We start from the raw sequence: 15,412 nt of genomic DNA, 5'->3' as shown, positions 1-15,412 counted from the left end.
GGGGCGGGCGGGCCGAGCAGTTCCGGGGCGGGCGGCGGTTCCGGCTGTGCGGGCCGCGCCGCGGCTGCTGGTCCCGGGCGCGCGGAGGGCGCGAGTGGCGCGCGGGGGCCGAGGGGGCGCGAGGCGGCGGCGCGGGGACTCCGGGCCCCGGCGGCGGCCCATGGGGCGGGAGGCGTGAGGCCGCGGCCTGCCCGGGGCTCGGGGGGTGGGGGGGGAGCGGGGCGGGGAGATGGATAAACTGACCATCATCTCAGGATGCCTCTTTCTGGCCGCCGATATCTTCGCCATCGCCAGCATCGCCAACCCGGACTGGATCAACACCGGGGAGTCCGCGGGTGAGCGGCGGGCGCGCGCGGCGCCAGGCGGGGGATTGGCTGAGGGGCTGCGGGAGCGGAGGGGAGACCCGGCTGAGGGGGAGCGGCGCTGGAGGGTGCGAGGCGGGGGCCGGCCTGAGGAGGGAGGGGGCGGAGGGGCGAGCGGGGCCGCGGGGGCGGGGGGGGTGCCCGGGGGGCCGAGCGGGAGGGCGGGCGGAGGGCAGGACGCGCGGTCGCGACCGCCACCCTGGGGCTGAGGAGAGCCGAGCCCCAGGCTGAGGAAAAGTGGCCGAGGGGCGGCGAGCCCCGGGCTGCGCTGGCGGCTCCCGGACGGGGAAGCAAGCAGGGTGGCGGAGAGACAGTCACTCGGACCTGAGGGACCGCGGAGGAACGAGCTTCGTCCCGGATAGAGGCGGCGGGGCGAGGGGAGGCGGCGCGCCAGGGGGAGAAAGTCCGGGTGGGAGACGGGAAGAAAACTGAGGCGGCTGCGAAGGAATTAGAAACTAGGCGGGGAGCCGGGGCCGCGAGGGACGCAGCCCGTGGGGCAAAAGCGAGAACCACGGGAAAGCCGCGCGGGGAGTGACGTGCGGGCCCCGGACCCCAGAGGAGCCGCGGCCGGGTTCCAGGAGTCCCGCCCAGACAGGGTTAATGGTGCTGAGGGAGCTGGTGTGCTGGGTGCGGGGTTGGGGGGTGGGGGGTCCCCTGCCCCGCTTGGCAGTGTTTAAGACGCATGTGGCTTCCGAATTTTTTCCCTTTGAAGTCTGTGTAGTTATAATTTTGCTTTATTTTAGGCCCGGGAGCTATAATAATACTAATAATAAACTTCGTGTTATGGAGCATCTTTCATTCCAGCGCATCACAAAACGCTTTAGAGATCTTAATAGTAGTTACAAAATTAAATAACACATTAGAGTTGCAAGCAGCCCAGCAGCAGTAGCAGTGCCTGCTGTCACACCGCGGAGCTGTAGGCAGCAGAGACGAGGTGGTGCCCTCAGGAAAGAAGTAGGCATCCTTCTGAAGGGTATCCCAGGTGAATGCCCTTGCAGGGTTTTTCTCATCTTGGCGGCCTCTCTCTCTCTCTCTCTCTCTGTGGGTGTCTCTCTGTCTCTCTGTTTCTCTCTCTCTCTCTCTCTCTCTCTCTCTCTCACACACACACACACACACACACACACACACACACAGAGTCACACACAGAGTCACACACATACTCACATACTCACTCAGACCTGTGAGACCAAACCTCTAATTAATGTCACAGCTGTCAGGAGAGCTGATCAGAATGAAGGAATGAGCTTGTTTTCTAACCGCTTGTTCAGTGCAGGTGAAGGGAGTATTGGGGGCTGGGAATGTCAGACTCCCTCCGTGAATAATTTGTTATAAAAATGTATCACTGTGCTGTCAAAGTTACTTCTTAAGTATTACTTATGGTTCTGTATTTATCCTGCAATATATTTAGCTCTTTAAAAAAGCTGTAGCTGGGACATTTGTTGCTCCCTCCTTCCTCCCTTCTCTCCTCCATCTAGATCTAGTAACACGAAATCATGCTGTCAGATTTACGGCTTATTAAAATAACACACTAAAAAATTCTCCTTTTTTTGCCTTTACAGTTTTAGCAGAGCTCTTAGCTGTAAAACATATAGGATTATTTTGATGTGATTGAGCTGTTAGCTAATGCTACTGTGGTAAATTTGCAATATGTAAATGTATCAAATCAACACCTTGTATGCCTTATGTACACAATGTCATATGTCAGTTATATCTTAGTTTTTTAAAAATTGTAAGGTGTAGGGGATCCCTGGGTGGCCCAGCGGTTTGGCGCCTGCCTTTGGCCCAGGGCGCGATCCTGGAGACCCGGGATCAAATCCCACATCGGGCTCCCGGTGCATGGAGCCTGCTTCTCCCTCTGCCTATGTCTCTGCCTCTCTCTCTCTCTCTCACTCTCTCTCTGTGTGTGTGTGTTACTATCATAAATAAATAAAAATGTATTAAAAAAAATAAAAAATAAAAAATAAAAAAATAAAAATTGTGTATAAGAAAGTGTCGGGATGGTTTGGAATTTGATGAAATTGGGCTGTTTCTGAAAATTTTGACAGTGTCAATGTTACTACTAGTTAGTTTATACAGTTATATGTGTGACATCCACTTCATGGACAGTTGTTTTCAAACTATATGTGCAGTGACTTCTTTTATGAGACTTTCTTTGAGGCTTTATATACTTAGGGGTAAAGAGGTTTCACTGTTCTAGCAGAGAAGATGCTTTTTGCAAAGTGCTTTTACATGAATCCCAAAGTAACTGTCCATGGAAAAAGACACAGTTGGCCCTTGAACAACATGGGTTTGAGCTGCACTAGTCCACTTATATGGGTTTTCTTTGATAAATGCAGTATTGTAAATGTATTTTCTCATGATTATCTTAACACTTTCTTTTTCTTTAGCTTTATTCTAAGAATACAATGTATAATACATATAACCTACAAAACGTGTTAACCAGCTATTTGTGTTATTGGCAAGGCTTCCAATCAATAGGCTATTAGTAGTTAAGATTTAGAGGAGTCAGAAATTATGCATGAATTTTCAACTGTGCAGGACAGGAATAACTCCTTCATATTGGTAGACTAAGTCTTCAGCTGTGAGTTGCTGCAGAGATGAGGAACAGAAGTTCAAGGACTGAAAATGTTTGAAATAAGTAAATAGTTGCAGAGAAAGGCCAACCAGTGATCCAGCAGGATTGTCTAGCAGCATGGAAGCCTCAATGAAGTCAGTGGTCTAGAACATATAGTGTAATAAGCCATGTATCTTGGCGACCTCCTCTAGTAGTGCTCAACTGCTTTGATACCACTGCATGGTGAAAGCCAATAGAAGGTTTCATTCACATTTGGGGTTTGCCAATGAAATGCAGCAAAATGACAGAGGAGCAAAGGTATTTAACGTATTGGCCAAAATGTCACTGTAATGATGGCTAATGGATTCTCAGCTAGATCAAAAGTAAAAGTGAATAAAGGAAAGAGCTGATGTATTGGTCAATGAATAGCAGATGGTATATGGTCAATGGAATAGTAGACCCAATAGAATCGAAGACCTGACTAGGAATGATTGATATATCAACGTGGAAAGGCAGGAGATTTTGGTCCAAAGTGACAGTGGGGATGTGTGACTAAAATGGGGTAGAGGAGGAGGTAAACTTTTTCCTAACAGTTTTCCTTTTTTCCTTAACCATCTCAGGATACCCTTCAATTAACTATTCCGTAACTTGGAAGAGGAATAATTGCAGGAGATGGTAGGAATAGTAGGAAATTTTTCAAAATCATATCTAACTATGTTTCTTTTCTTTTTTTTTTTTTTAAGATTCTATTTATTCATGAGAAACACAGAGTGAGAGCGAGAGCGAGAAAGAGAGAGAGAGAGGCAGAGACACAGGCAGAGAGAGGCAGGCTCCATGCAGGGAGCCAGACGTGGGACTCGATCCCGGAACTCCAGGATCACGTCCTGGGCCAAAGGCAGGCGCTTAACCTCTGAGCCACCCAGGGATCCCCCTAACTATGTTTCTTACCTTAAGTATGTCAGACTGTAAGCCCCCCAAAACTTAAATGGGAAGTTCCTTTGTTGACTTGTGCTGTGATAAGACGTACTTGAACTTTGCCTGGTACAGTAAATGTATGCTCAATGTACACTTTTATCTGAGCAGACAGATCTAGTCTTGAGTTTTTAAAGAAATTCTGGACAGAATTACATCTTCCAATTTAGTGGGACATTTACAGGAAGTTCAAATAAGATTGCAGAGGTGACAGGACTAACTAGTTTTATTTTAAGATCTGCACAGAAGTGACAGCCTAGCAGCAAAAAGTTAATGTGTTGGTTCCCTTCGGTGCATTAAATACAGCATATTTTGATTGTGGTGTTTGGTGTTTTTACTGCATTTTTTTAAATGGACAAAATATATTTTGAAAATTGACTCCTAGAGCTGAAAGCTTCTGCAGATGTAATTTGAAAACCACAGCAGTGAACTAGTGAACTAGAACAAGAAAGTTTCAAGATTCAAATCCAAACTTCATCACTTATTAGCTCTTTGATTTGGAGCAAGTTACTTAGCTTCTCTGTTTACAGTGCTTCCTCTGTAAAACAAGGATATTAATAATACCTACCTCACTGGATTGTTATGATGGTTGAGTTAGTCCATGTAAAACCCTTAGAACAGTCTGACACATACTAAGTGCTCATTAAAAGTTAGATATTGTTGTATTGCTGGTCTCGTTTATAATATGTTAGAATTCTGGTTTTGAAATTAAAGCTCAGAACTTGTTACTGTGAAAACTGACACATTTTCTTTTTAAGATGTTCTTGGAAATAAGGAAATATGAAGAATAATATGACCAGGCTTCGCACAAGCCAAATTCATCTTCCCTCTTGGCATAGGACTTTGTGATCACTCCTATACTGTTCTTCGTCATTTAGCCTTTCCTTGCCATATTCTGGTCTCTTTACTCTTCAGTTTCTACTTGAACTACCACAGAAGGAAATGAAATATCCAAAAACAAAAAACTGAACAGGATAACTTCCTAAAATCCTGACTAATAAACTGTATTATCATAAGGTTGTGGACTATGCTTCGTACTGGCAGAATTTTTAGTTCATTTTTATTGTATTGGTGCACATACAGAGAAGATACATTCCTTTTTTTTTTTTTTTTCATCTGTATGTGGTAACATTTCCTGAAATTGTACTGATGGCTTGAAGTTATGCACTAACTATTGAAGATATAATGAAACAGAGGTAGATATTATATGTATGAGGAAAGTACATGGGGAAGGGCTCCTTAGTAAGGATCCTAGTGGTTCCTATTAATAAGAAATATTAAATGGTAGGTGAATATAATTGCATAATTCTGTGTCTGGGTCAAATGTCTTCTGGTTACTGGAACTCAACATCAGTAGCAATATCTTTCATTTTACATAGTGCTTTATAGTTTTTGAAAGCAACTTAATAATATCCATGACTTGGTTTGATTTCTTATGCTTTTTGATTTTGGCCAATATGGAATAGTCATTTCCACGTCTTTTCCCACATGTCAGTGCTTTGCTCATGAGATTTGAGTTTCAGTGTTGCAGACTCCCTTCAAGAAAACTCTTCATTGAAGTATTACTAATACCTTATTTATGCATATCTTTTTATTTACTTACCAGAGATAAAAATTCTTAAGTGGCTGAAGTTCTTGCCAGATTTCAGAAGAAGGAAAGAAGGAGATTTCTTTTTAATCTTAAAGTGATGTCTTTTGGTTTGTACAAATCCTTTAACTTCACTGTCACTGTTTTCTTATCCCTAAAGAGACAAATTTTTGTGGAGAAAAAAGGTTTAGTTGTATTGAGTTAATTCTAACAAGCTCAACGATTCAGCAAAGCTGCTTCTGATAAATGAAAATGATCTAGAGATCCCTTTATGGAGTTATCATCCCTTTACAGCAAGGATTTTAGTGACCATTTAGGGTTATACTATCCTTTTTTTTTTTTAAGATTTTATTTATTAATTCATATTTTTTTTAAGATTTTATTTATTAATTCATAGAGATGCAGAAGAGAGAGAGAGAGAGAGAGAGGCAGAGGGAGAAGCAGGCTCCACGCAGAGAGCCTGACAGAGAGCCTGATGTGGGACTTGATCCGGGGTCTCCAGATCATGCCCTGGGCTGCAGGTGGTGCTAAACTACTGCGCCACTGCCACCGGGGCTGCCCGGGGTTATACTATCCTAAATCATCTGGGATAGCTTTGCTTAGTATTCCTTTTTTTTTCCTTTTTTTTTTCTTTTTTCTTTTTGCTTAGTATTCTTGATGAAGATTTCCAAATATTTTCCAAAAGTCTCTTCCAGTACATAAAGAAACTCCTCTTTTATGTCTAATCCGAATTTCCCTCTGTACAGTTGGTTATCACATTCACTCTGTAGTCTGTTGTAGTTAGTGTAGTTATTCCTGATATTTTCATTCTTGTTCTTTTTTAAATTGTTTAGATTGGATGTTAAAATGTTTAGGAATCACAGTAATTAACACACTCTTTCCTGCTTATATTCTGAACTGAGGGAAAAAAGAATAATTAGGATCCAAAATATTATTTTATTACTGATAAAGTGGATATTGGAGAATGCGGCTTTTATCTGTAGATTAAGTGAGGGGACACAGATAAGCTAAGAACATTATTCTACAGCCCATCCCTACCCCTATCCGCCATGGGGGAGAAAGGCTTTGAAACCTAGGAGATGGCTGACCTTTTGTGAGGAAGAGATTTCTTTCTGCTCAAGCATAAAACCTGGCAGGAGCTTGGGGAAGTGAAAGATTTGAATAGGGTGTCATTTCCCATTCTGCTGCCCACTGCCCTGTCCACAGGAAATCCTGGTAAACCTCAGATAGGGTGCTTGACATTTGTCATGTAAGAGTTCAAGATCTGTAAGTGGGTACTGGCAATTTCGGGTCCTTGGTTTAAGACATTAAAATTATAAGCCATCCAAGCAGACTTTTAAAATTAAATACTAGAAAATTATTAAACAGGAAGCACTTTCCCCTGAACGGAAACTTCAGTGATCACAAAGGTGCTTTACCACGAAGCAGCTCTGAAACATCAAGTTTAAACAAAGCAGTCTAAAAAAATAAAAATAAAATAAACAAAGTAGTCTATCCAGAACTTCATTTTATCACTTTGGACATGACTTTTAGTGAAGGACAGAATTTGGTTCTGCCTAAGAGGGCAAAAGTCATGAGATTGGGGGTGCCTGGGTGGCTTAATTGGTTAAGCATCTGCCTTCAGCTCTGGTCAGGTCATGATGGTCATGATCTTCAGGGTCCTAGTATCAAGCCCCACATCTCTTCCGGCTTCCTGCTGAGCGGGTCATCAGTTTCTCACTCTCCTTCTGCCCCTCCCCCTACTCGTGTTTGAGCATGCATGCTCTCTTTCAAATAAATGAAATCTTTAAAAAAAAAAAACAAAATCTTGAGATTGTATTCTTTAAGAAGCATTAACAAAATTTCTTCAATGGCCTTTTGAATCTTTTTCCAGTAGATTGCTTTTTAAAAAACAGCTTTACTGAAATATAATTCCCATAACCATAAAATTCACCCATTTAAAGTGTGCATGCAGTGGCTTTTAGTATATTCACAAAGTTGTGCCACTGTCACCACAATCAATTTTAGAACATTTTCAGTACCCCCACCTAAAAGAAACTCCCTCCCTTAGCCATCACCCCTCAACTTCCTGTTCTTAGGCAACCACCAGTCTACTTTCTGTCTCAGAATTTACCTATTCTGAACATTTTATATAAATGGAATCATACAATATATGGTCTTTCGTGATTGGCCTCTTTCACTTAGCATAATGTTTTCAAGGCTCATCCATATTATTATAGTAAATATTAGTATTTCATTTCTTTTTATTGTCAAATTAATTTCTCCATTATCCATTCATCAGTTGAACATTTGGACCAGTACACTTCTTTTCAAATAATACTTCATTTTTTTAATTTGGGTTTTTAAAAAGTGACATTATCAGTATATATAGTACTTAGCAAATAATGAGAACCTTGAATAAAAATGCAAAGACCAGTCTTTTTTATAGTGTTCACAGGACATACCTGAAGCTTGAAATCATTTATGATGCTGTAAATTTCACAGTGTAGGCCAGATTTTCTAATATGAGATGAGATTTCCTGAACAAAGTGTTTATTTCCTTTACAGCCTTCATTCCAGAAGTCCTCTCTTTTTACCACTATCAACAGGGATGTAGGCACTTCAGGATAAAGGATATAAGCTAGTAGGCCTAAAAGTTTTGAAGAAGGGGAATTTGGGACCAAGAACATGGACACAAGCCAGGAATAAATGGAAATCCCTAAAAGGCAGGAAATTCTGAAAAAGTAATGACAGAGTGATGATGCCATTCCATTTATTAGACTGACCAGACTTCTTAAATTCTGTCACTTGGCTGTTAGAGCCAAAGCTTTGAAAGCTGGAATACTGTGTTGTCTACATCAGCTCTCCGCTGTTCAGCAGGGTATGACCTACAGTAGTGTTGTTGTTTAACCTCTTTTCTGATAAATACTGGGTTTGTATTGGAGTTACAACAGAGGAAAATTAAAATAGTCCCCCAGGATTGAGAGTCAGCCATATCTAGATCTGATTCTTGGATTCCCTTTTTATTTTTATTTATTTATTTTTTTTTTTGGATTCCCTTTTTATAAGTTTTATGACTTGGGGCATGTAATTTGATTTCTCAGCTATAAAATGGGGACAGTGTGGTTGTGAGGAAATAAACCATGGCATATGAGGAATTAGCACATGGTCTAGTACCTAGCAAAATGCTCCAATGTTAGTCATAATTATTGTATAAGAAGTCCACACGTGCTCGGGATCCCTGGGTGGCGCAGCGGTTTGGCGCCTGCCTTTGGCCCAGGGCGCGATCCTGGAGATCCGGGATCGAGTCCCACGTCGGGCTCCCGGTGCATGGAGCCTGCTTCTCCCTCTGCCTGTGTCTCTGCCTCTCTCTCTCACTGTGTTCCTATCATAAATAAATAAAAATTAAAAAAAAAAAGTCCAGACATTTTTTTTAATATTCCCATTTTTATTCCTGTCTGCCTTTTAAAAAATATTTATTCATGAGAGAGAGAGAGAGAGAGAGGCAGAAACATAGGCAGAGGGAGAAGCAGGCTCCATGCAGGGAGCCTGATGCAGGACTCTATCCCAGGACCCCAGGATCACGCCATGAGCTGAAGGCAGATGCCCAACCTCTGAGCCACCCAGACATCCCATCAGTCTTACTTCCTTACAGCTTGCCTTGTTCCATAAAGAGACTTAAGAATGGGACACCTGGGTGGCTCAGTCAGTTAAGCGTCTGCCTCCAGTTCAGGTCATGATCCTAGGGTCCTGGGATCAAGCCCCACATCGGCTCCCTGCTCACAGGGAGCCTGATTCTTCCTTCTCTTCCCAGCTCGTGCTCTCTCTCTCTCTCTCAATAAATATATAAATAAAATATTTTTAGAAGAGACACTTAAGGTAACATGGTATGTCTGTATTTGAGTATAACTGAAAGCCAAGTCCAATCTAGAAAGAAAGACTACAAAGGCCATTGTAGTGGTAATATCAACTTCAGGGGACACATACAAGCACTCAAACTAAGACGTGCATTGGGTTTCTATGTCTCTGGAGCAGATTGAAGAGGCTTTCTAAATGAAAGGCAGCCTAGCTGTAGTAGAAAGGGCACACGGGTTTTGGAGTGAAACCAAAACCAACATGTAGTCAGATCCCAGTCCTGCTATTTACCAGCCATGTAATTAATTTTAAACAAGTGGCAGTTGAGAGTTTTTTTATTAATAAAAATTATATCATTCAGACTAGATTAATACTTTTTTCAACCCTTCCAATTGTTATGCAGGCTCAGACTCCCAGCTTTCTGTTTTCCTGTAGGTTAAGGAGTAAGAACCACAGTGCATTGTGAAAATCCTTTAGTTCAGAAGTTATTTTTAAAGGAATATATCTAAGAGCTGGTGGTCTATAAACTTCACAGTTCGATATCAAGAGTCAATTAATCTCACCTCAAAGCCTGGAAATATGTTTGGATATATGAGATCGCTTCTTTATAGAGACCTGGCAAATAGCATAACTGAAAATTTAATCTTTGATATGGAATAAAATTTCGTCTAGTTGTCATTAGCTTCTGTAATGCAACTGTGAGTTTTTGGTTTTTTTCCATACTTCATTTTAATGCACATTTAAGCAGTGGGCTGTATTCTATAACCTTATAGGGGAGATTTAGTCACATAATGAAGTATTGTTGTTTATGAAATTGTTATTGTTGGATTGTAAATAAGAGCTTAATTAGTTGAATGGATAACTATTTACATAGTGACCTTATTTTATACCCCCTAAATAACCCAGGGGATTAGGTTATAAAGTGACAGCAGTGACAGTATATAGGTATAAATTTCATATTTACAGCTTTACTTGTCTATGATGATTTATGTAAACATGACATCATATCTTTTTGGTTGTCAGAATGTTTTATTTTCAAGCTCTAGAGCTACACGATTTTTCCCAAGTGCTTTCTCTAATTCTTTGCCCATCTAGCAGCTGGCTGCTAAAAAGTTTAATACTTACATCACCTGATAAAATTGATAACAACAGATTGGATCTAGTGGCTATATTATTTCACTCTTTGTTGGCTCAAACTGATGAGAAAAACTAATATTTATTGAAATACTGGAGAGGTTAAACAATAGCCATGAAGGAACCTAGGAATCTTCGATTATCAAGGTGCCTAAAAATAAGTTTCTGGGTCAAAGACACCTTTCAGTAACATACGTATGCAAACCTTACTCTGTGTTCTCTCATTAGCTGTAAATTATAGGGAGGAGAATCCTTACCAGATATTCCATGAGCAAGTAGAATGTGATGATTGGGACTTACTGCCTTAGAGTTGACAAAATAGAGAAGCATATGAATTTGGGTGTTACTCTCACTGATACATGTATTTATGAGTATATACCAAAAATGTGTAATTTACTTACATGAGGTTTCAATGTATGACTCCAGTTTCAAAGCAAAGTGACATTTCTTTGAATTACTGCTCTATTTTTTTTTTTTTTTAATTAGGGAGAAAAGGCTGCCCTTTTTGTATGTCTCTTTATACTAGCTCTGCTATAAATAAAAGGTCACATGTGGCATTTTGACACTTGGCTGTTGTATATATTGAGCAAAAAGGCAGCTGTTGACTTTTAATATAGTCCCTGTTGACCCAGGGACTATATACTGCTATCATTAGAGATTAAAAAGGAGTAAAGATAAATGCGTTGGTTGGGTAAGAAAGAATATGGGAGAACAAAATTTCACAGAGTCTCCCCATTTGTGATGTATTCACAGTAAGCTATTTACCTGGAACATCACTGGGTCTACTTTCAGCTGTAATATAGAAGATTTTTTTTCAAAAACAGGCCATGTTCAAGTTGGTTCTGCTGACCAGACCACTAACTTAAGAGGCAAAGATTTCTAAGACCATTTCACTTATCACCATTTCATTTTAAAAGTACCATTCATTTTAATAAAATCTTTAATTTACTATGCATATTTCTTAGATCTTCCCATAAATATTTCCTATACCACTGGACTTTATTCCAGACAGCCTCACAACAAATGTTTATTGAAGTACGTGAGACCTCTAAGGAAGTGTACTAAATATTCTTAGAGATTGCGTGTAAGCAAATGAAAAAGTATTTTATCTTCAATAAACCTGCACTCTATTTGGGAAGGTAAAATTATATATGTAAGAAATGTGTCAAATATGTGATTTCTGCCCAGGTGGTCGCGGAGGAGATGACATTTGAACTTAACAGAAGATACACTTAATGATGAATATTTAAATAGTTTTGAAGATTTGGGCAGTGCATGTCCTTGAGGGTAAAATGGCATGAGTAAAAGCAGGGAAATTTCTGTTCCAGTCCATTTCTATACATTGCTGCTAAATTCATCTTTCTAAAGGATAAATGTTACAATAATCACAACTGCTTATATAGTATTTACTTTTTGACACTTTCCTAGGCACTTTATGTGTATTTACTAATTTAACCTTTGCAACATCCATATATAGATGCTGTTATTAGCCTTCACAGAGATACGGAGAAGTTATGTAACTTGCCTAGGGTCACACAGCTGATATATGAAGAACTGAGATTTGAACCCAGGAAGTTTAGCTCCAAAATCCTGGATATTAACCACTTCATGTGCTTGTACCAGAAACCGTCAGTGACTCTTCAATCTTCCACAGTATAAAGGCATTCAAGTATCTTCACAATATGGCGTTATCTTACCTTTCCAACCTTAGATCCTACTTTTTCCCCTGCATGGATCTGTGTTTTAGCTCCTCTAGTATTACTTTGTTTCCTAAATACAATCTGTATTCTTATTTCTACATCTTTGTTTGTGTTATCTATTTTCAGACTGAAATGCTCTCTCACTCTGCCCAGTCTTATCAGCCTTTCCCATCTTTTAAGTATATTTCAACTGCCATCTTTGTAAAAACTTTTTTTGATCCCTTCCTCAAAGTCATCCCCCCACCCCTAACACCAACCCCTTGGTAATACCTCACACACTTTTCATGGTAGCATGTCTATATCATGGTTATTTGTGTGTCACTTGCCTGTTTTCTAGTAGAAATCTGGTAGATTTTTTTTTAGTTACCTAACAGTAGAGAATATGATTTATTGATCTCTATACCTTTGGTAGCACTCTGTCTAGCCTTGCAAATGGCAAGAAAGAGAAGGTGTTATGGTTGACCCTAAGATTTTAAACCTAGAGTAAGAACAGAATTGGGAATTTTGGAGAATGAGCTGATTTATGGGCAAAAGTGATGCGTTTGGTTCAGACATGTTATGTTTGAAGTCAGAATAGAATATCCAGGCAAAAATGGACTAAAGAGAGTCATATTTGCCATTCCTAATCTTATCTCATTTTTACTAGCATAACACTTATGTTGTTACATAGATCAAATTATTGCTTAGTAGCTACATATTCATGGAATGCAGGTTTTTTTTTGTTTTTTTTTTACATTTATCAGTTGGTTTTCATTTTGGAAGCAAGACTCAGCTACCATATAGTCATTTCCAACTTTTTAAAAAAGATTTTATTTATTCATGAGAGACACACAGAGGCAGAGACACAGGCAGAGGGAAAAGTAGGCTCGAGGGGGGAGCCAATGTGGGACTTGATCCCAGGACCCCAGGATCACACCCTGAGCCAAAGATCATACCACTGAGCTACCCAGGCATCCTATCATTCCCAACTTTGATTTAAAAAAAAATATATATATATATATATACGCACACACACATATATATAATATATAATATATATTTATGTACATACATATACTAAGATGAGGGGCACCTGGGTAGCTCAGTTGATTAAGTGTCCAACTCTTGAGCTTGGCTCAGGTCATGGTATCAGGGTCATGAGATCATGCCCCATGTTGGGCTGTGCACTTAACAGGGAATCTGAGATCCTTTCCCTCTCCTCCTCCCCACCTCTCATGCATGTGCTCTCTCTCTCTCTCTCTCTAAAAAAAAAAAAAAAAAAAAAAAGATGAAAGTTAATTTGTAGGTTGTATGTTGGTTCCTGGATCAATACAGGAGTTAGATTACTAGGTAAGACCATGTTGTAGCTGAAATATTCACTTCTGTAACAACAAAAAAATAGTATAAAGCAGTACAGTTGCATTGCTAATAGCATTTTTAAAAAGATAAAAAGTCTCCCCCCCCCCAAAAAAAAAGATAAAAAGGACTAAGAAAAGGGAGCTTATTTCTCTGATCCTTTAATTTGCCAATTTGACTTTAAAGCTTTGAGATTCCTATAGTCAGAGGTATTGTAATAGTGTTGTGTGGTGACAGGGGGGTAGCCACACTTGTGGTGAGCACAGCATATTGTATAGACTTGATGAATCACAATGTACATCTGAAACTAGTGTAACATTGAGTGTCAACTGTATTTCAATTTAAAAAAAAAAAAGCTTGGGATCCCTGGGTGGCGCAGCGGTTTGGCGCCTGCCTTTGGCCCAGGGCACGATCCTGGAGACCCAGGATCGAATCCCACGTCGGGCTCCCGGTGCATGGAGCCTGCTTCTCCCTCTGCCTATGTCTCTGCCTCTCTCTCTCTCTCTCTCTCTATGTGACTATCATAAAAAAAAAAACAAAAAAAACAAAAAAAAACAAAAAAAAACTTATGACATTCCTGCTATGTGATATCAGGTGCTTCACTGAGATTCTATTTACATTTGTCAACAATATTTTTTGTCATTTTTTTACTTCCAAATTGCCTATCAGAGAAAGACAAGAGAATTTGCAGGAAATGGTATGTTTAAGGGATTCCCTCAGGTGAAATAGCCTGAGACAGAGTTAAATCAGTGGAGACCAGGAAGGTGTGTCTAAGTGCATGAAAGTTCATGGATATGTGTGGTGTGTTATGGTGGGGAATGGACATGGGGGAGATGAGGAATTTGTAATGGGTAAATGATCTTTCTCAGGGGGGAACAAGGTGTTACAGAAGAAGTTGGATCCAGTGTCCTCATTCAATGGAAAGGGCTGTGAGTCTGCACTAGTATGATTACTGTTTGTTGAGGGGGACCCATAATGGACAGAGTAAGGAGAAAAAAAAATTTATATGCCAGTTAGGGTTTAAGATGGTGCAAAATATTTTTAACTTGACGTGTGCCTCTCTTTTGTTTAAGATTTAATTTTTTAAAAAAATTTGACCGCTCAAACGGGGGATGTGATAGGCAGAGGCAAAGGGAGAAGGAGAAGCAGACTCCCTATCAAGCAGGGAGCCTGACACGGCTCCATGACCTGAGCCAAAGGCAGGTGCTTAACCGACTGAGCCACCCTGTACGATAAATTCTTAAACAATTATTTTATTAAGAAAATCATAGTGAAAATAGATTGGGGATTGATGTCAGAACTCAGTTGAAGTTCTGCCTCTGCCATTTACCAGCTATGTTGCTTTGGGCATGTTACTTGGCCTCTTTAAGATTTGGTTTCCTCATCTATAAATGGGAATAATACCATTTACCTTGCAAGGTGGCTCTAAGAACTAAAGTTAATATATCTGAAACACCTACCAGGACAGACATTTATAGTAGCTAATTGTTGTTATGTAATTAAATGGATTAATCTCTTCTTACATTGGATAAATAGGATATAATACAATTGATTATTTACCTATTATACAGTCATCAAAAGCAGTCTGTTTTTTTTTAACTAGGATATGTCCTGTGTTAGACCCCGTACCCCATTTCATTTTTAACATACACACTGTACTGTGCCCCTGCTACTTACTTGGATTGCTGCCGCCTTCCACTAAGAGCAAGGAGTACCAGGAAACCTATCCAAATGTTTATATGAAAGTGCTGTTCTTCATGTCAAAGGTGACATGTTTGGGGATATTTCCCAGTAATGATGATGGATTATACTAAGCCATTAACATACTGTCAACCTTACTCTAGCTAACATTTGCTAAGTGGGTTATGGATTGTAGTCTGTGGCCCTAGAGTAGATTTACCCCCAACTGGCTAAGTATATAAAGCATTAGTGA

The 15,412-nt window shown here is 40.3% G+C and overlaps 1 protein-coding gene across 2 annotated transcripts in view; it reads left to right on the top strand.

The window, feature by feature from the left end:
* The first annotated feature begins 205 nt into the window (after window positions 1-205).
* The window catches only part of MOSMO (modulator of smoothened), a 62,925-nt gene continuing 47,718 nt past the window's right edge, over window positions 206-15,412 (top strand). For both annotated transcript variants that reach the window (XM_025983769.2, XM_025983770.2), the window contains exon 1: window positions 206-335. In XM_025983769.2, coding sequence (XP_025839554.1) covers window positions 230-335 — 106 coding nt within the window. In that variant the 5' untranslated portion in view covers window positions 206-229. The remainder of the gene's footprint in view (window positions 336-15,412) is intronic.

This window comes from Vulpes vulpes, chromosome 3 (assembly GCF_048418805.1).
Source record: "Vulpes vulpes isolate BD-2025 chromosome 3, VulVul3, whole genome shotgun sequence".
In the NCBI taxonomy this organism is placed as follows: Eukaryota; Metazoa; Chordata; class Mammalia; order Carnivora; family Canidae; genus Vulpes; species Vulpes vulpes.
The sequence above is the reverse complement of the archived record's forward strand: the minus strand, read 5'-3'. Positions and strand labels throughout refer to the sequence as shown.